Source organism: Pleurodeles waltl, chromosome 12, assembly GCF_031143425.1.
Source record: "Pleurodeles waltl isolate 20211129_DDA chromosome 12, aPleWal1.hap1.20221129, whole genome shotgun sequence".
Lineage (NCBI taxonomy): Eukaryota > Metazoa > Chordata > Amphibia > Caudata > Salamandridae > Pleurodeles > Pleurodeles waltl.
Window position 1 is genome coordinate 687885734 of NC_090451.1, and position 22491 is coordinate 687908224.

The window sequence follows — 22491 nt, forward strand, 5'->3', positions numbered from 1 at the left end:
ACAAAGGCCTCCCCACAAACAGGAGTTATCAGTTATTATCTCAGTTTCTAGATAGGACGGGGTGCAGAGAAAAATCTGCAAATGATAACTAGTTTGTCATTGTCACACTGCACCTGGGCTGTGACTGGCCAGGCACATCTGAACAAAGGAGGGAGTCCTGGGTGTAATAATGCAAGAATCAAGTTGTGAGGAGCCCTTGTTTACTTCACATAACCTTTTCAAAGGACAGCGCACTCAGAATAACTGAAATAGCACATGCTCTTGCCGTATTACATGCCAACATTGCATGGAACATACCATAACAAACAGGGAATGAGGAGGGAAGGAAAGGAGGTGGAAAGAAGGATAAGGGAACAATAAATTCAAAATAAGCTGAACATTTCAGTTAATATAGCACATCTTTGTCCTTTACAAAAAAAAAGTATCCCAGCAAAATATTTCATAAGGTGACTCTTGTTCTGGAAGATGTCCCAACTCTACCAGCAATGGTCAATGACAAGCTGTGACAGGATGGGCACTTGATTGCCTACCTGATCCCCACAAGGTGTGAATTTTCCTCAAGGTAAGCATCATCAGTGGATGTGGTATGTCGCACCGATGAAGGTGTAAAATTAGGGTCAGGATATGAGTGCTCGTTTTGAACATCTAGCTCTCCTTTCTCAGCAGTACAGCCTCTACCATTCACACACACATGGTTACCCTCCAAATGATCCAGCTCTTACCATCTTGCTTGACTACACTTCCCTTGTTAAAGTTTACAACCTTCAGAGGTTTGGAAAACTTTGACTTGTCCTTCGCCACTCTCAGTTGCAAATTATGCGCACCACATCACCAACAGACAGGTCATGTGATTTCAATTTGTTGGCATAGTTGTACCTTTGTTTGGCTGTCCACTGCTTCCTTTTCCTGCTTTTCTATTGTGACCATAATCTACATTTCCATTATTTGAACAACTTTTGAGTAACCACCATGGGCAAAAATCAAACATGGGAAGTCTTCTCAGTAGCCTAAATGAACTAATGTGGTATGCCTACAATTTTTCCCTGATTACATAATGGTGCGGAATTATGTTTTGTAAACCCATGTGAAGCAGTTAAACCTTTCAACAAGAGCTTTAGATTGTGGGTCATACACAGCCATAAATGTGAATTTGATACTATGCGAGTTGAAGAAATTCATTACCTTGTTAGTTGTAAATTGAAGGCAATTGTCAGTAACAATGAATTTGTGAAAACTTCCCCTAAGGAATATCTCCTTCATAAAATAATGATGTTGTCAGTAGCCACTATTTCTACAAATAAATTACCTCCGGCCACTTGGAGTAATAATCTACCATGGCAATGGTGTACTGCATATTAGTTGTAATCCTTAAAGGTACCTGCCATGATAATTGGGGCCATCAGACTGGCTGCCACATGGGGGGATGTAATACATTTAAAGTTTTTGTAGTAATTAGAACATTCTACATCACTCTTCACACAATGGTCAGCTTCCCGGTCGATACTAGGCCAGCAAAACAGGGCTCTCAAGGGCTTTTTCATGGATGACATGCCATGTGACCTTGATAGCTGGCATTTATGATGATCACTATGATTGATTCTGTGGGCATACATCTGTCCTTAGTATCTTGTTTTTGGAATCTTCTTTGAGCCACATATCTTCTGATAGCATTATATTCTGCACAGCGCAAATTTCTTTCCATATGTATTTGCAGCCAACACAGGAGGGGCTCGCCTTTGACATTTTGGTGGGAAGGAATCTAGCAGTGATGCCAGCTAAGGGTGGAGCGGAGGTCCTCACAGGAGCTCTTTACAGAGAAAATGTGACGGTGCCATGTTGGATTGTGCGACAATGCTGTGCAGGGTGGTTGGAATGGGGATGGAGGAATTAAGTGACATTCTAGGATTGGCCAGGGGTGCCTAGCATCTAGAAACTTCAACCCCCACTTAAAAGCCCCTACACAATGAAGAGACAGATGAGAAGACTCTGGACCTGGGAGGCAACAACAGAGTTAAAATGACCAGCTGGAAAGGGAAGCCACCTGATGTCCTGCAAAGACGGACTAGGGATTTTGACTCCTGCTGAGCCCAGGGCTAGGATGGGTCTCTCCAGGGCCAGTGGCACTGGCTCCTGTATGCCTCCTGAGGACCAGTTGGGGGAAGACCTAGACACCTATCCATCCCCCATCACCATGGGAGCCTTTCAAGACAGCCAGAAGGGTGTTCTACTGACTTGTAGCCAAGGGACTGCACAAGATGCCCCCATCAGCTGCAGAGGAGCCCCAGGAGCCAGGAAAAGGAGACGTCTGGTCATGGAGCCAGCAAGTCCAGCTCTTGGCAGATGGCACCCCTTTAGAGGCCAGGAATCCTGATGAAAATGCTCCTGGTGGCTAGAGCTCAACACCATGAGCAAAACGGACAAGAAATGTTCATCTTCAAAGACTTGACCTTTGATCCTAAACAAGGAGAAATGTGAAAATGGAGCACTGACATACTTTTTTTCCAGAATTACTCCTGGGGTGGATCAGGGTGTGGGGTTTGTGTATATTTAAGTATCCTCAGTAGGGAACGTGTATGGGGACTACTCCCTGACCCTGATCCATCGACCCTGCCGAACGGACCCGAGATGCTCCAGACAGACAGAAACCAAGAAGGCCAATTGCCATGGATCTGACCAGCAAGAGTGGTACTTTTCCTGCCCTCTATGCACGTGTCTGGGGTCGGGGTTGCTCCAATTTTTTGCACCCCAGCCTGGGCTCAAGCAAGGGAGACAGCACGGCTCCCATTGGCAGGTGGGAACAGAAGCATAGCAACAAACAGCTGTCAGAGCACTCACAAGAGTAAAATTTAAGAGTACGGTGATGTAATAAATCCTCTGTGTGAAGGGCAATCACGCCAGGCTCTGGTTCAGGATAAATTTATTTCTTGAAGTAGTTCAATCATGATAGGAAAATGTCCTTGAAATCATATACAATTAGCCTCCACAGCATAGCTTGCTTCTGCAGCACTGCAGTAAAATTTAAGAGTACGGTGATGTAATAAATCCTCTGTGTGAAGGGCAATCACGCCAGGCTCTGGTTCAGGATAAATTTATTTCTTGAAGTAGTTCAATCATGATAGGAAAATGTCCTTGAAATCATATACAATTAGCCTCCACAGCATAGCTTGCTTCTGCAGCACTGCAGGAGCAGCAGAAGAGAGTCCAGTTCCCACACAAAGCACTCAAGGTGTGAGTGCACGGAGCCGGGTAAAGCTGTAGGGTATTGGGGTTCCCTACCAGAGCCAAAAATTATTATGGTTTCCTAGTTCGGGAAGCTGTTGATATAAATATACACACTCAGGCTGGAGTGCTCCATAATGCCCTACGCGGGGAGCTATTTCCCTACTTTTCTCATTAGTGGTGGCCCAAGGGTGGGCAGGGGCCTGCCTCTGTTATGTGATGATATTTTGGGGAGGGGCCTGCATGATGTGCAGCAGCCTCACAAAGGGTTTTAATTAAATTAATGTTAAGTAAACAGGGACCTTATAAGCCTGACCCTGGATAGGTTTGGTATGTTTTTAAGCACTCCAAGAGCTTGAGCTATTGCTCCTTGACTCCTATGACTACAACATATGGCCTGAATAATGTTAAAGAAGATTTATATATATGTTAGAGATGTTTTGATTGTCAATGTTTTATTTATAATCCTTTATTAATAAATATTGCAATGCTTATATTGGTAAATAATGTAATTGAACATGGTTGGGTATTCAATTGCCTTTAATGATGAATCTTAACATGTGGGTACTGTTTTATTACTGTGACTCCTTCACAAGGCCAACAGGCCTACCAAATATATTTTGATGTTGTGACCCCCTGACAAAGCCAATAGGCCAGTCTTATACATACATTAATGTAATAATCCCATGACAAAGCAAATAGGTCTGTCTTATCTAGTTTATGTGGTGACCACTTGACAAAGCCAGTAGGCCCGTCTTATACATAATGACACACCCTAATAGTGTGATGTTATATCTGGTGGGGGTGTTGTCAATCTGGGGTTCACTACACACTAATTGTGAAATGTGATGTAAGGGTGTCACCAATGGTATTTCTGTCTGCCCAATTTACATATTTGTAACTTAATGTGCAGTATTTAGTAGTGTGTGTGTATAATAAATGTACTTTTCCTCTTTAAAATGAAACACATGACTGGACAATCATTTATTAAGTGTGTTGCTTACCAGCGAATTGGGATTGCTGTCCCACACCACCTCCCCTCAGTAGACCTTGGACTGATCTGCTTCACTTTCCTGAGAGAATCATGTGCTACAATGGTGTACTTGGTTCCCAGAAAGGAGACACATGTGTATCTATTACTTGTGAAGGAATCACATCCTTCAAACTAATAACCCAATTTCTTACAATTACCATCTGTCAAATTTAAAAATCACCGCAGTCTCAGCGGTCTTCTCTTCACCCTAAAGTGAATGTCAGTCATAGAAATTCCCTTCAAGATACAAAAAGATGGGTGATGGCCAGTACTGATTTTGACGGCCGTCAATCAACATTTTAACATTGTTTTGTGTTTCAAAATCAAACTCCTAAAGTGTGAGTTTGTTTTTGAAGAACAAAAACCTAACTACCTCTGCACCTTGGGATGTGTATCCCATGGTGTGAGAGCCATTATAGTTTTCTTTCTTTCACAGGTTTTTGTTTTATTGCAGTGATTGGGATAGCTTAGTCAACAGAAATGTTGTGATATTCCCATCTCTAAATGAGGCAGGGGAACCAAGAGTTAGGCAGAATTGGTACTCCGTCACATTTGCAACAGAATACCCTGCACCTCAAACTCTAAATCAGCCAATGAGTCTGCTGTACTTGAGACATTCATATTAAATCCAGATGTCTTCACTAGGCACATGATTGCAATGAGTGTCTTACCAAGATCGGTTCGGTAGTTGGGGTGCGCCGTGTGGTTTGCAGAGATGTGCTTCTTGTAGTGGTTTTTGCTTGTGTTCTAGTTGTGCTAACACGGGTGGACGTGGTTGAATAGATAAGCTCTTCACACGAAGAAGGAAATTCAAAAGGACCTTTATTCGTGGTTCCATCTGTAAAGGGGGTCATTATGACATTTTAGTGACAGCGGACAGAATATATTATTGAAAGTACATGCAAATCAGTCTTGGCAGAAGTGGTCCACGGTATTTTCTTTATTTATAGTTAACTATATTGGTTTACCCAATTTAGCCTGCAGCGGTTAGGTTCTATTATAGATCATCATCATCATCATCGTCACTCATTTTATTCTATATGATTACTGGACACATTAGACTTGACAGTATGCTTTGTACCTAAAGAAGAAAAATGTTTGCCTACAAGGGGATGTTTGGGATTTATCATCACCAAATGGTTATGTATGGGCAAGAAGAAGGTTCTAGCAGTAATCCAGTGATACAGTCCTCCATCAGTGTAAGACGTAGAGAGCTTTTTAAGGTTTGTCAACTTATGTACATGATTCGTAGGGGGTTTCTCACATATTAAGATACCTGTTATGAAATTATTATGTAAGGAATACATTTCTCTTGGTCCCCAGAGAAAGCATTTGTTCACTTGAAAGAATGTTTGCGACCACACTTGTGCTACCTCAGTTGGATATCTTAGGTCTTTTTTGTGACACCTTTATGCTTTTGACCTACCTAATTGGGCTGTTTTTCCTTCACAATATCCAGAGTCTGGTCAACTATGTCCTGTGGCCTATTATTATTATTATATACAATTGAATCAGGCTGAGCAAAATTACACAGTCAGGTGTAAGGAATTAATATCTGGTAAACTGGCATTTGAGGAGTGGGAATATTATTTGAGTGCTCGGCATCCCGCTACTGTTTATATGGAGCAGGTCATTCGAATGTCTCTGCCCTGCGCTAAAGCCCTGTCAGCTTAACACTTAGACGGTCCATCTTTCTTTCTGAATTTTGTAATAACGTGCTGTCCAGGCCGTCAAATCCACAAGGCCGATGTACTGTCCAGAACCAGAGATAGAGAGGAGAAACAATAATGTCTTCAACCAGAACCAATTATATCCACAAACAAAATACTAATGGCAATGACCAAAGACAGTTAATTCCTTTACCAACTCCTCCAAGCCCTTTGTATACAATCTGCTTGGATTTTATTACAGACTCTGTGCAATACAAGTCCGATTTCCCTAAGAAACAAACAATAAACTGATAAATTCTGTGTGAAACTCACAGTCAGGCATCTTGATGTGTATGCTATCTAGGTTAGTTTTGGGCATTGCCGACCATTTGGTAAAGGGAATGTGTGAAAAGACCTGCCCATGTACATGCTTGAAGGGCTTCAATATGCATACCAGGCACTTTATAGCATAGAAAGATAGGAAGCTTAAACAGATGGCATACTGACAGCGTATGGACTAGGACAGGGTTCTGTAAAGTCAGTCCTGGAGAGCCGGGTCCATGCCAGATTTTTAGCATATCCACATTTAGAAAAATGTAGATTTCTGAAACACCTTTTTTCTAAATGTGGATATGCTAAAAACCTGGCATGGACCCGGCTCTCCAGGACAGACTTTGCAGAACCCTGGACTAGGACAATGCTTCATCGTGAGCACCTTCCTTATTTTCCAAACAGTTTGTGGTCTGCAGAAGCAGCCACACAGCAGGTAAGCATGTGTCCGATTAGGCTCTAATATCTACTGCCGTGCTGCTCAAGCCACTGCTTGTGGAGCACAGTTGCTTTTTGTAATGTTTACTTGTATGCATGCCCTGTACATTGGTTGAGTCAGTTTTGATGCTTGGTTACCCGAGATATGTGGCTGTTTGGATGCATGGAGTGCAGCTCCTACACTTGACTACTGGCGCTGAGATGCCCAGGTGCTCCACCAAAGCAGAGGCATGGACAGAACACAGTATATCATCAGCTGGCTTGCAAACGCAGCTCTAGGTCACAGGCCTGGGAAATCAGGGATCAAGGTCATCCACAACAAGGGCAGCACCATGAGTTAAGCAAACATCCCACTGACGCCACTTGCCGAGGGAGTATATGCAACTAAGCAAACCTACCCACAGCCACCAATGGTGCGATGCTCCCAGTAGCCACCACTGAAAGCATCCGAAGAGTAAAGTGACGTGATTTTACTGGTGTTCCCTGCTCCATATCCTATGAGTAAACTCCCAAGATGTTATCCATCATCATTTTGTCATCATTGGGTCTCCTTCGTCACATGCTCCCCAAAGTGGAAATTACAGGGGGACAGGCTGGAGATGTACTTCACAACCATGGTGTTTCAGAGACGGGGACGAGATACCTACTTCTATACCGGGCAGAGGAAGATATTTCCAAGTTGGCCTGTCATTTTATAAAAGCTGACCTGTCACGCACTTACTCAACCCCTGTGAACTCCCTGAAGGAACATTTTGCACCCACAGCAAATCCTGATTATGAACCCTGAAGTGTCAGTACATAGATTTGATTCTTGTCTGAAAAAATTGGACGGTACCTTCACCCTAGAGATTGAAACTGAAGAAATCAGAGCCCAGTTCATTCAGAGTTGCGCATTAGCAAAGCTAATGGTGCAGATTCTGCAAAAACCATGTAAGTCATTACCATGCGTTCTGACACTCCCTTGAACTCTCAAGAGCCCGGCTCACCAAGCCTGTCAAGCTGACTCCCATAAATATCCTTTCGAAAACACCCTTGCAACCCAAAGTAGCACCCAAACTGCCCCAGACTCATAACTTCCCCCACAACACAGCGTGCCCAGGCCATGGCAAGAAGCGTGCTGCCTGCAGTAAGATTAATCATTTCGTGAAAGGATGCAGATTGCCTAGACCATCCCTAATGTGCAGGAAGTACAGTGTCAATTGCATCGCTTCATCACTTGAAGACATTTCAGTGAATTACATGAATAATGAGGACAAGGAAACAGAAGAACCAGTACACATTATAAGTGCCATACACCACCCAAAATGTACAGAACCCCAGTGCAAAATCCTGATAGAGTTCAGCCAAATCAAGGTTTCTTTGACATTCGTGCATCGATCAACGTGAAGACCAAAGCTACCTTCTCATCACTGACAACTCGGTCAAAATTAAAATGGATGAAAGTAAAAATCTGAGCCTAGGGTCATCAAAGCCCACTGCCACTGAAAGGAAGAACTCACCCATGACAGACTCACTATCAAGACAAAGGCCTACATTACAGATAATGGGGCGGGCATGCTCCAAAGCTAAGCTCCAAAGACTGTAGAAAACTTGCAGGTATTCCAGTTTGTCTACAACGTACACATTGCAGAGCAAGAGGATCCTCTTCAAGAGTATGACAAATTGTTCCATGGCATTGGCTACCAGAAGGGGAAGGTGGTGTGACTACAGTGGCTCTCCGTCACTACAGGATGGCTTTACCGGTCATCCAAAGGTAAAAGACGAATGTAAGAAGTTAGAAGAGGCAGACATCATAAAGCAAGTTGAGGGGCGCACTTCATGTGTGCCCCCTATCACTGTGACCAGAAAACCCAAGCAGCCCAGAGAAGTGCCAATACGTGTGGACATGCGCTTCCAAATGAGGTAATCAAGAGGTAACTGCTTATCACACCAACCTGAATGAACTTGTGAGGGAAATCAATTGGGAGTGTTGGTTTTCTAAAATGCATCTGTGCAAGTTGGGGTACCAGCAGATTTTGCCTGGCCCCACTTGCAAATATCACAATGTTTTCCACACACCTAGGTCTGAAGACATACAAAAGACTAAGGGCCTGATTTAGATGTTGGTGGTAACGGTCCTGCTGTCAAAAAACCGTCTGATTTCCCATCCGCCACTTTGGCGATCCACCAGCCCGATTTAGATGTTGGTGGGACCATAAGCGAAAGCCTACCCGAGTCCCACCAACTACAACAAGGTTTTTGACAGCAGCATTGAGAATAGAGACTGACGGCGGGTCTCCAGCCACCTTTACTGCTGAGCAGATTTGGATGTGCCTTACCGTCAAGCCAACTGTGGCGGTCCGACATCCATGTCTGAGTTGCGGAGTGGGCGGATGGGTGACGTGCCCAAAACTCAACTTTTCCCGCATATTTGTTTCAGTTTTTGACTGGACACAACTGGACAACACTTTCCATCGCTGCTGCCACTAGACCGTGGAGAAAACACAACCCCCCCCCATCGCTGGGCCTCAAGGTAGGGAACCTGCATTGGCTGCATACGTTGAGTAGGCACTACAAATGTGTGCAAGACCACTGCAGGCATATACATATGTCGGTAATTATTTTAATTTCTGTGACAAGCATATGTCGGGGACACATTTGTGTGGGACATGGATGCGGACACACTCGTACATGACACATAACATACACATATGCAACTGTCATTGTGATGTCAGTATTCATTGTCTAATGAAGGCTGGCACCACTATGATGGCATTTTTACACCCGTCAACTATGTCCATGTGTACACATTGAGATGGGACGTGTACCTGTGATGCTGTGCTTCGAGTTGTGTATGTGAGTCAGTATGTATGTGTGTGTGTGTGTGTAATATGATTGGGTGTTTGAGGCAGAGGAAACTAGAGTGAGTGATGTAGTTGTCTGTGGGTTTGATGTTGTGTATGTTTGGTTGCGTTATATTGCTCTGTGTCACATTCACATGATTGTTGTGTGGTTGTCGTGATGTGTGTAGTTGTGCTTGTGTGTGAGTGCGTTTGTGTAGATGAGTGTGTAGATGTGTAGATTGTTGTGTTGTGTGTGGTTGCAATATGCATAATGTGTGTGTGTTGTGTCATAGATGTATGGCAATGTGTTTCCGACATGTCCGTTTTGTGTTGTGGTGGAATGACAATGGATTTTAGTGTGTATGAGTTGTGTAGTTCCAGGGGATATATATGGCTAAAGTACAGTGTGTATGTGTGACTTGCCTCTATTCCAAGGCCATTGCCATTGTCAGATGTCCATTGGATCGAGCAACGGTCTCCCTCCGTCAGAAATCCGCCGCCAGTACACCGCCTGCAGGGCTGTAACATCTAAATAGGCTTGGTGGGAATCTGTCAGCTTGACGGCTAGGAAGAGCACTCAGTTGTGGCAGTCTGCAGCTCAGCCGCAATACATCTAAATATAGCGGGCAGAATTCTGTTGACTGTCTTTTCAGGTTTGCCGCCACAGCAGATTGGCAGTAACACCGCCAAGATCTAAATCAGGCTCCTACATTTTGGGTTTTCAGTGCAGCAGAGGTGTTTGCAAACACCATCTATGGAGTCCTCTCTGGACTGACTAGGGTCAACAACATCAGTGATGACACACTGGTGTTCGCCCGGGTGCTAGAAGATCATCCCTGTACCTCAGAAATGGTCTACATCGCCTATATAACAGTGGTCTCATACTAAATCCTGCTAATTGTGAATTCCAAAAGCAGGACATCAGTGTTTTTTGGGAACAAGTTTTTCTCAAGCGGCATACCACCAGTCCCAGCATCAAGTCAATCCTGCTCCCCACATCTACAACTGGGATAAGACGTTTCCAGGACATAGTAACAAATTGTGGGTGATTCATAAAAAACCTGACGGCTTTAACTGGCCTCATAGGAGAACTCACAAAGACCTCTAGGCCATGGGCATGGGGAAAAGAAAAGCAGAGAGCTTATCAGCACACCAGGGATGCGTTGCCAGTTGTTACGATGCTATCAATCAATAAATTCATCCTGTACTAGGTCTCAAACAAGGTAACTAAACAACAGCAATAAAAACTAATACATCAGTCACTTCCCAGTTGCTTCCTGGATCTAACAGCCACAGGTAAAAAAACAAGCAACACAAAAACAAATAAGCACATCAGATGATAAGTGTAGACACATCAATGCAGGCCTTACCTGGTTAAAATGCTTATCAGCCAACTGGGGAAAAATACAAAACTTACGCAAAGTTTTATAAAAAAGAGCAGAACATGGTAAAGTATCCTGAATGGAGTCATGATCACATTTATATGGTACAGGGTTAATTAGTACTTTAAATGGATACACAGAAGTGCTTCCAAGAAGTGCTGGTACTTTCCTATTATATGTATTGCCACAGCGCTGAGAAGTGCAGGTACTCTCCCTTACAAATTGAAGAAGTGGAGGTAGTCAGTACCGGACAGTACCTGTCCATTTAAAACACTGGGGTTAATACCAATCGCTCTCCCCTTACGAGTGGTGAATAAAAAATGAATCATGTTCAACTTAAAAAGAGCGAATAAAACACGGTGTCAGTTAGGCGCATCCCGCAATATTTATATTTCTTTAAATAGGGAGGATTTAAAGCAAACAAAAGCTCTTACAGATGACCTATACAGCATCTCTGGCCACTGAAAAATGTCAGGACACCGCAGCAACTTGGTAAAGTATAGACATAATTCAACCACGGAATTTTATGTGCATAGTCAGGGAACATGCAATCTTTTATGATTTGGCCATTACACTCTGTTTTAATTCTCATCCAGACCAAACTCCTGACAGGGTGGCTGCCGCTGTAGCGGCGACCACCCTGCTGGACCTATTAGGTGTTTCCCACTAGGCTGATGGGCGATAACTGAGATTTCCGCATGTCAGCCTGGCAGACAGGTGGCAGTATTGTCTCTGGCTCAAAATCTAGCTGGCGGCAGTGCAGTTGCATGCAGGGTGCCCCAGCACCCTTGCAATGTTCACTGTCGGCATATCAGAAAGTGAACATTTCGAATGTGTAGGGTAAGGTACCCCTGCACTGCCCATGCCAAGTGCATTGGCAGTGCAGGGACCCCCCAGTGGGCCCTGCACCTATTCTTCGCCAACCTTTTCATGGTGGTAAAACCACCATGGAAAGGCTGGCGGAGAACAAGGTCGTAAACCGCAGCTGCCCTTGCGGATTGCGACCATCACCCACTGTCAACCTGTCGGGATCACCGATCCCGGAGGAGACAGTGGAACCCTGACGGTCTGACCACCAGGGTTTTAATGTGACAGTCGGACCGCAACAGCAGCGGCGGTCCTGACCCCCACCAAGAGGCTGGCAGTCTTAAGATTGCCAGCTTCGTTAAGACCGCCAGCTTTGTAATGAGACCCTTAAGCTTGTAGAAGGTTAACATTACCTCTAAGGGTTCGGGACCCAATCTGACTGCAAAGTCGAAAACTGATGTTATGCTCGTAGCAAAGATGTGTTTTCTAGCTTCTAGAGATTATCAAGGAGGACCGAAAAGTGGCAGAATCAAACATGCCTAAATAAGGAAAAGTTGCTACACGGCGAATGGGATGGCCTTTTACAAAAAAGTCTCTGGTTTTAGCTCACTGAGGGCCAACCACCATGACATGAGATGTGTTAAAATTAGTGGTAGAATCTAGACTGTCTATAAAACTCACAAATGAATCAAGTAAGTGCTGTACACTTAACGCTTTCCTAGACAAAAAGACAACATCATCTGCTTAACGCAATGTTCATAAAGGCTGCATGCCAAGCAGGGGCAGATCCCTCTTTCCCATGAAGCAAGGCCCGTTTAGGATGATTAATATATAATGTAAACAGGAAAAGAGCGGTAAGATGCAACTTTGGCACACACCACGGTTTCAATTTAAGTGCTCTGTGAATTTCCCGTTATCCCCATACCTGACTGAGGCAGACAAATTTAAGTGAAAATTGTGGAGCAAATGGACTACGCTGGCCTAAATTCCCAACAATGACCTATAATTTCATAGTAATAAGTGTATAATACAAACAATAATATAATGTAAAATATTTTTATTAATTATTTTGCACTACATATTTTTATAAAACTTCAAACATATATACAAGAGTGTGTTTATGTGAGTAAATATTTATATACACTAACAGATATTTTAAATATTAGTGGCATATATTTTAAAATATTTAACATTTACCACTTTAAACTCTACTTATATTACAAAATCGATATTTTTGGACAATATTATTGTTAACAAACTTTTTTTCCAAATATTTTGTACTTACCATTATAATTATAGGAGCACGATACTGTAGCAAACAATAATTTTGACACTAAATGTTTGTCTGCAATGTTGTTTACCAAGATATTGTGTCAGTGATCTGGCCAGAGGAGTTGCTTAACTTTATCACAGATAGACATAAAAGAGTTAACAATTAACTCATTGGGGGAAGCTATCTCCAAACAAATATCAAAACACATACAACAGACAGTAAATAGTTCAAGATGGAAAACATCAGGCAAGACCTTGGCCCTTCTAAGCCTACGATTCTCGGCTTGAATGGCCACAACATAGCTTGCAGGACAAAATTGGATAATTTATTTTTAGGGTGCCAGGCAATGGAAGCAGATAATGGGTTATAGTAGCTCAGGGTGTCACATAATACCTCAAAATTATTGAGTAAAAGCATCAACGTAGGTGAGACAACAAGGAAATCAATCACTGTGGAGCATGTAGTATGCATTACACAGCATATAAAAGAGAACAAACATAGGCAATCCTTGAGATAATCATTTCTATTTATTTAGATTATATTTCCAACAAAGAAACTCTAACCACTTTTAGCATCCAGCCACCCCATCGTCGTCTTCTCCTTTCTCTTCCTTCCCATTCTAGAATGTCTACATGGCACAGTACAATATCCCACAGGAAAGGGGAGAGAGGAGCATACCAACTATAACATAACAACTTTACATAGCTTAAAGAAAGAAACATACACAATTATAGAGAACAATACTACACTACCCCCCCCTTTAAAACAGAAGAAAAATATGCTTAAAAAACAATAATAACTAAGATGAAGAATCTCAATTTAGTTTGACAATTCTGTTCATATCCCAAATACGAACATCATCCACTTTGACAGCCCCTTTAAATACTTTAATCACCTTGAATATTTTACTAAAGTGAGAATGTTCATTAGTTGTCTTTCCTGGTAATTTTATTTTAACCAAATCCCCCACCTTCACTTCAACTCTCATGGCTGATTTACGAATGTCATATGTATGCTTTCTCTTTTTTTTAACATGTTTTTCTTTTCTCAAAGCAATTTTTTTTCATTCCTCACAATCATATGATAACATACAATTTAATCCATGGTGGGCTTACTTTTGTGTGCGGTACCCATTTTCTAAATAGAACAAAAGGTGGTTGACCGTTGCTAGTGTGATGGGAATATCTGTATTCTTCCACTTTTCAATTTAACCAGTTCTATCCAACTGACACTCATCTGTTTAGCCAATTGAACAGTTTCTTTTAGAGTCCTGTTAAACCGTTCAACCATCCCACTGGTTTCAGGATGATATAAAGCACATTTTGTATGTACAATACCTATTGATTCAAGTAAATTACTCATTAACTTTGATGTGAGCTGAACTCCATTGTCTGTCAATATAATCTTTGGGTTCCCTTCCCTCGCAAACACTTCAGTTAAGAAACTCACAATTGTCATGGATGTCACATCAGAGGTTACCAAAACTTCCGGCCAACGAGACAAAGAATCCATCAAAACTACTACATACTTCAAAGCAGATCCACAATTTAAGGGACCCATGATGTCCAAAGATACTTCTTCCCATACTTCTTTTGGAATCTTCCTTATGACCATAGGATGGGTCCTTGTCTTCAAAGTCTTGTCAGCCACTCTACATTCTACACAGTATGTGACTTTTTGTTCCACAGCTAAATCCATACCAGGCCACCAATATGTGCTTCTTAATCTTAATTAAGTTTTACATATACCCTGGTGACCTGAATGTGCTAGACAAATTAGACGTTCTTGTAGATTAGTGGGAGGAATTAACCGACTTCCCCTCAATATTAAACCATTCTCGACTGAAAGCTCATTCCAAATCTTCTTAAATAATAACATACTCCTATCCTGATCCATTGTCATGTCACCAGATACAACCATATCCCAAATTTTCATCAATACCCCATCATTCTTTAATTCCTCAACCCATTCTTTTACAGAAATGCATCCATCGGTGATACCACAAACTTTGATCTCGTCTTCCATCCACCATGATGTCTCTTCATCTCCAACATCCCCACATTCACTCCGCATCCTAGATAAACAATCTGCAGTTTTATTTTCACACCTGGGAATATATTTCACCACAAATCGAAAATCTTGTAATCCTACTATCCACTTACATATTCGTGATGAAATACAATCCAAACCATTTTTCTCAAAAACTTCTTGCAACGGTTTATGATCAGACTGCACTACAAAGCGTAAACCCCACAGAAACTGTTTGAACTTCTTGATGCTCAATAAACAGCTAATGCTTTCTTTTTCAGTAGTAGAATACCTGATTTCTGCTCCTCTAAGTGTCCTTGAAGCAAAGGCAAAGGTGATCTCTTCCCCATTATCTGATAAACAAGGCAGTCCTGGCTGGAAACTCTTGAGAGATTGTCCTGAGAATAAGGCATGTTTTATGTCATCAAAACTCCTCCTGACACTCTTTCGACCAATGGAATTCCACTCCTTTTTTCAGTAACTCCCTGATCGAAGAAAACCTCTTAGCAAAGTTTTGCACATACCTCGCATAAAACTCTGCCATCCCTAAAAAGGCTTGAACCTCCTCTCTTTTCTCAGAATTGGTAAGGTAAACTATGGATTTTACTAAGTCATCCTTAGGTTTCACACCCTCAGCTGATACAATGTGGCCCAAATAGGCTATTTCTGACCTTGTAAATTAGCACTTTTCCCCCTTTCGAGTAATGCCTTTCAACTGAAAAATTTTCAGCACTTCTCTAACTTTTAGAACTTGACTTTCTAACGAATCTGTGAAAATAAGCACATCATCCTGAAAAAACTTGACCTCCTCAATTTCTCCAAGCATCTCATTCATTAGCCTTTGAAAAACTGAAGCGGCAGAACAAAGACCAAACGGCATCCTGTTAAATTTGTAAACACCAAATGGAGTTACAAAAGAAGTCAACAGTTTAGATTCATCACATAACTGTACTTGATGATATGTGGAACTCAGATCCAATGTAGTAAAATAATTTGCATTGCCCAAGGAGCTGACCATTTCAGTAATATTGGGTAGCAGGAATTTAACCTCAATTACCGCTTTATTAAGCCGCCTGAGATCAACACAAAGTCTAATGTCACCAGAACTTTTCATAGCTACCGCAATCAGAGCAATCTAATGGTCTGCTTCTACCTCTTCTATGATGCCTTCCGATTGTAATCTTTTGAGCTCCAATTTAACTTTCTCTTGTAAACTAAAAGGAATACTTCTGACTTTGCAAGCAATTGGTTGCACCCCCTCTTTCAAACAAATATGATGCTTATAACCCTTAATGCATCCTACTTTAGAGTTAAAAAATTCATTCATCATATTACCACCAATGTTGTTATTTTTTTTAACCTGCACTTGTGGTACCAAATTAGGATTCAAAATAATTCCCAACAATTTTTGATGAGGCCAACTCAAAATAGTATCACCAACTACAGGTACATATACTTTTCCTAACATCTTGTTTCCCCAAAATACAATGGTAGCATAAAAATACCCCTTCAATTCAATTAGTTTCCCACCATAGCTGTAAGGAGTAACGTCAGGATCGTGAAGTACTACATTTCCTTGAAAATGTTTAAGATAATCAGACTCAGAAACCAGCAACAATTTTGCTCCTGAGTCCATCATCATCGAAACGTTAACATTATTTACTTCCACAAAGTCAGATGGGTACTCACTATGAACGCTGGACACACAGTTGACATCATTCACAACTTAAAGAATGAAATCATGCTCTCCCTCACACTCAATTTAATTGATTTTTGTTTTAGATATCACAGATGACTTACAGCATTTAGCAAAATGTCCTTTCTTCCCACTTCTGTTACAGATAATATTCAGAGCAGGACAATCTTTGTTATTGGCCAGATGAGAGAAAGATCCACATCTAAAACACAACAATTTTGGTTTAGTGGTCAACTGACTCTTATTTTTTGATTTTACATCAAGTGTCTGCACATTTATTGAATTATCTTTCAGTTTGTTCAATTCATGTCATTGAGTGCTCCACTTGTTTAGCCATCATTAATACCTCATCTAACGTGGGATCACTTTTAGACCAACATACTTCTCTGACTTTGTAACTATAGCATGAATTGATCACAAATCCGCTCATCTACAGTCTCACCAAAATTGCACAACAAAGCTAGTTTACGTAACGCTGTTACAAAATCTTCAATTGATTCATCTTCATTTTGTTTACGCTTACCAAAATAATATCTTTGGAGTATAATGGAGATTTTAGGCAAATAATGCTTATCTAATTTGAGTAAAGTAATTTCAAATTCATTCAAATCACCTTACACACCATCCGAGGAACTAATAGATGTAATGTTTATAAAACTTCCTGTCCTTCAGCCCCAAGACAATGTTGTAAAACAGATGTTTTTCTTTCAGAGGACAGGTTGCTGCCACAAATGCGTATATACGTTAAGAAAACGTTTTTCCATTTAGGCCATGGAATGGGTGGATCACTATCAACAGATAGAAAGAATGGGGGTGGAGTAATGTTTTGCATTTTATATGTGGTAGCAAATGTAGAGCAATACCTGAAGAAAATGACAGTTAGTAAAATAATAACTTAAAATAAAATTATAGACAAAAAATGAATAACAATTAGATGTGAACCAAAGAAATCACATGAAATGGAGTAAAAGTCATGTTTCTGATAAAATACAATGTAATGATGAGATGATGAAAAGATGAAATCCTCTTTTCTTCTAAAACGTTCCGATGAGTAGAGCTGAATAATTCTTCTTTTTAATGTTCACATAACATAAATAATTGAAGCACACATAAAAACATGCGTAGATAACACTCCGTAAGTGTTAAAGTCAAGGAATTCCACAAAGAATTACTGATCTCGATTAGAGCATCCAGCAATGTGCTGAGGCGCGTAGTGGAACATGCGTATTTAATACACTTGAAATGTTAAAGTCAGTGTATTTTATTACGGCGGCATGAAGGTTCCAAAATGCAGTTTATTGGAGATAATGATGAGCAGGAAGGCCCAAAGAACATTGCAATGGCAACACGAGAGCGATGCAATGACAATACACCGCAAGAAATCTTGTATTCCGCTCAGCGTGCGGAGTGTTTATATTTGAGTGCTTGTGACGTGCACTCAGACATTCAACGTTGCGATGGAAATAAAAATCTTATAAGGCCGGTGAAGAGGGCAAAAATATTTTTTGAAGAAGTGGAGATATAATCATTAAAATAAATCCACAGTACCTATGAAGTTATTTTCCCGCAATTATGAGTGTTGACGTTTCTTTTCAAAGTAAATGTTGCGTGAGTTCAGCCGGATCATCGCCAAGTTGTAGTTTGCCTTTCAGAGCATATAAAAGGGAACAAACGCAGGTAATCCTCGAGATAATCAGTTGTATTTATTTAGATGATATTTCCAACAAAGAAACTCCAACCACTTTCAGCATCCAGCCTCCTCATCGTCTTTTTCTCCTTTCTCTCCCTTCCCATTCTAGACTGTCCACATGGCACACTACAATGTCCCACAGGAAAGGGGAGAGAGGAGCATACCAACTATAACATAACAATTTTACATAGCATAAAGAAGGAAAATACACAATTCTAGAGAACAATACTACAGAGCAGTCTCTACCATTAAAAGGGTGGGGGGGGTCCGCAGTCGACATAACCTCAAGACATCATAACTAATAGAATTAATCTATTTCCCCAGTTGAGTGTGGATAAGTTTCAAAATAATGGATAAAATAGTCCCAAATGTGAAACGCTCTAGGAAGCAACACCTGGTACAAAGGTGCAGATTAAAATCACCCACCGATATACCTGGAGTGCTTACAGTATCAGAAAACAGAAATCTCTCCAAAAGATCTCTACGAAAACATGAGCGGGTGGCTGCCCCATAACTCAAGGGGAGGGGTGGGGACGGAGATGAGGTAAAAATATATTTTTTTAAAGCACTTACCTTGCCTCCGACCCTGCCACCTCCTGCTGCCTCGCGCTCCTCTTCTTCAGGTGTCCCAACATTCACTAGGACACTAGCACAGGCTCCCCAGCAATCCTGACGCCGCTTTCATGCAAAACCTTGCATGAAAGCAGCGCCAGGATTATTCTGAGCGGCACTGACTGCTCAGACACAGCCATGGGGTCTGTGCCTTTTTCTCCAGCCCGGCTGTTAAGCACAGCCGGGCTGGAGAAACCATAGATGGCCGGCCAAACACACATGCTCACTTAGGTGTACTCTACCCTCCTCCCACCTCCTGTGGCCCAGCCCTGACCCTCCCTGCACTCCTGACTGTGCCAGAAGAAGAAAAATAAAACAATTGTAAACTATTGTTTTATTTTTCTGCCTTTGGTGCAGCCAGTGGGGCGATGCTCCTTTGCCATAGCGAAAGAGCCGCCCCTGGAAAACTTACATGATCTAGGTAAAGCTGCTTGCAATTAGCAATATAGAGGTTAACAATTGGTAATCCTCCTGAATTGGCAAATATTAGTAAAATTGCAGCCAGTTTCTTTGAGCCAATATTAATCATGTCAACTTTGCAGTCAAAATTCAAAGCAGTAAAAAGAAGAACAGTTGATTAATACTCTTTCGATATGTCTGTGATACTGATCTGCTGTAATTTGATTCAATAGTACCAATTATGTTGTTTTAAGTGATCCAATGTTATATTTCGATTTATATTTATTTGCGCATGGTGTGACTCACATATCTCTCCTTGTTTAGGTGTGGGCGGGGGGTGGCACTGGTTAATTAATTGCAATGTTATTTTGTTTTTAAAATTAATACATTAAAAAAAAACAAGAAGGCCACCTCTGGTCCTCTGGGATTTAGAGGAAGTGGCAGGGAGTGTGGAAAGAACTATAACCATTAAAGAAGAAACTATTGTCAAGATCCCGGGTTTCTTGATAACAAAGTGCACTGAATTTCTTGAACAAAAGACAGCCACTCTCATCAACTATTTGCCCACAATTTCAACTACATCCCAACACAGTGAAATGAATGTGTTAGCAGTGACTGCATTTGGCGTGACAACACTCTGATTACTGCCCGGGCACTTAAAGGTGTGAATCTGTTGGATACTTCATAGGTTGACCCTTTAGATATAATACTAGCTGCAAGGATCATATCCACTGCACACTTTCCAAGGCCACTAAATATGTGCAGTTTGTAAAAATAGGCTAGGAGGAGGGCCAGAATGCCAGAAAAAGCCCACTGTATGGCTAACAGTTCGAATAACAAAAGGCCAGTATTGTTAATGTTTACCACAATGCAGTCCCCTTCTAGGGTTTTGGGATGACTGCAAACCCAAGGTGCTCTTCTAACCGGCGCTTGTCAATAAAATGGACTACCTTATTTATAAACTGTGTGAAATGGTCAATTGGATTTTCTCTCAAGGGAGGAACCTTGACTAGAACAAAAACATAGAGTGTAGCTGCAGGAGGTAGATTAAAACAATAAGGTACAGATAATGATTTTACATCACTGACTGCTCCCCTACTAACTGGAAAAACAGCATAATTGCTGTGAAAACAAGCTGATGGCCAGCATTGGATCTGATAAAACTATGGCAAGCTAGAGGTAGCAACAGCAGAACTGCTCTGCGTATGGACGGAAGTTAAGTCAAATACTCCATTATGGACCCCTCGAAGACCACCAGTATGCACCATATGGTTGGAGGGTTGAATAGCATTATTGGCTGGGTGCCAAGTAAAACAAAATCAGATCTAGTCATGGGTTTCTGTACAATCGGGATCCAAAGAATATCAGTTTTAGCAAAGAGCTAAAATGCTCTGTTAGCCGGCAAGTAGCAAGTGGCAGCCGAACGAGCGTCCTGAGCTGCGGGGTCAAGGCTTGTGTAGTATTTCCTCTCCCTACCTCTAAGTCCAATGGGATTATGGGCCTTGTGATCCTGGCTCAGCAGCCAAGTGGCAACTGGCAGGTGAAAGTGAGTCTCTCATACTTCAACCATACTTTGACTCAACCTAGGTGCTGTACACTCTCTAAAGCAAGAGCACAGGGAATGGGCTCCTGTACCCCACACTAGCAAGGCACTGTCTGCCACAGAAAAACTTTATTTTCAAAAGGAACTGGAGGCTATTGCCATCCATTAGGGCAGCAGACACTTCCATCTGCATTTATATGGTCAGTCATTTGTCGTGTGCATGGAGCACAAAAACCTTCTTCCACAGTTTCAAGGATCCTCGTCCAAGCCTCCTTCTTCAATCAAGAACTTGATCCTGCAATTAAAAGAGTACTCCTTTTCAGTAGTCTACTGACCAAGCTTCCTCAACCTGAGTGACTACCTTTCGAGGTATCACAGTTCCGCAACCAGTGACAAAGAGGAAGGGGCACTGGATACAGAGGAATCCATAAGCAAGGTGATAGATATGTCTCGGTCACAGTTTTTAGAGAACATCGTAACGACCACCATTTCTGATGATTGCCTCCAACTGGCCACCCCAGCCATCCAATCCGGAGAGTGGTAGAAGCTGGTGGACATCCTTGCAGCCTGCACTCCAAAAGCAAGACAAGGCTTAACTTCCCTGTATAATGCCAATACTAAACTGGTTCTTTCCCCTGAATGGTGCCTGCTCACAGGAAATCACTTAGTTATTCCCCCAGATGTTGATACTGCTGGCACAGCAGCAGTCTCATGTGAGCCATCATGGAATAGTAAAAATAAAGAACGTACTTAGAACCAAGGTGTAGTTCCCCAATCTGGATGACCTAGTGGGGAAGACTGTAAAAGAATGTGTATTATGCTAAGTGGCAGTGGAAGAAGAATGAACATCACCTTAGCAAAAGAAGTGATTTCTAAGTAAGAGAAAATAATGACAACCCATTGTGTTTTCAGTGAACTTAGAAGTGACAACAGTATACTGTTTTAGAGCAAGAGGTGGCAGACTACATAAAACATTTTCACTTTGAGCATCAAAAAGTGACACCTCAATGGCCCAGAGCAAACGGGGAGACTGAAAGATTCATGGGAACTGTTACAAAAGTAATTTAAGTAGCTCCAACTGACCAGCAGAACGCCTACTAGACTACTTACTTCTCAAGGGTGTACAGTTTGAAACCTCACACCACGATGGGATGCTCCCCCACTTCACTCTGCAAGGGTAAGGTTGGAACAGATATAATCCCACATCATCTGCCACAAATCCTGAGGCCGCCTGATGAAGAGACTGTGACAACAAGTGGGAGAATGCCCAATGAATAAGCCAGTCAGAAGCACCGGGTCAAGGACTCTGACCTGGAAATGAATGACCTAGTATGGCACCCACTGAACCAATTTGGTCTCTGCTATGAATAAGCTCCTTGGATAATAATCTGTGTTGATTGGACTATGATAACAGCTATAGGAAAATGCCATTTTTTGTATGGTCACCTCCCAAATTTTGTTGGATTTTATTGCTGGTTTTTAGACTCTGTGTACTGGGACTCTGCTAAGCAAACCACAGTGCATTTGCTCTAATGCTTTAAAACAGGTTGAATTGTTATGCTCCTAATTG

At 41.7% G+C, this 22491-nt stretch overlaps 1 protein-coding gene across 1 annotated transcript in view; it reads right to left on the reverse strand.

Annotated features, from left to right (window-relative positions):
- Window positions 1-22491, reverse strand: part of LOC138267267 (macrophage mannose receptor 1-like) — a 186603-nt gene that overhangs the window by 145673 nt on the left and 18439 nt on the right. The window contains exon 4 of the mRNA XM_069216125.1: window positions 4924-5090. Coding sequence (XP_069072226.1) covers window positions 4924-5090 — 167 coding nt within the window. The remainder of the gene's footprint in view (window positions 1-4923; window positions 5091-22491) is intronic.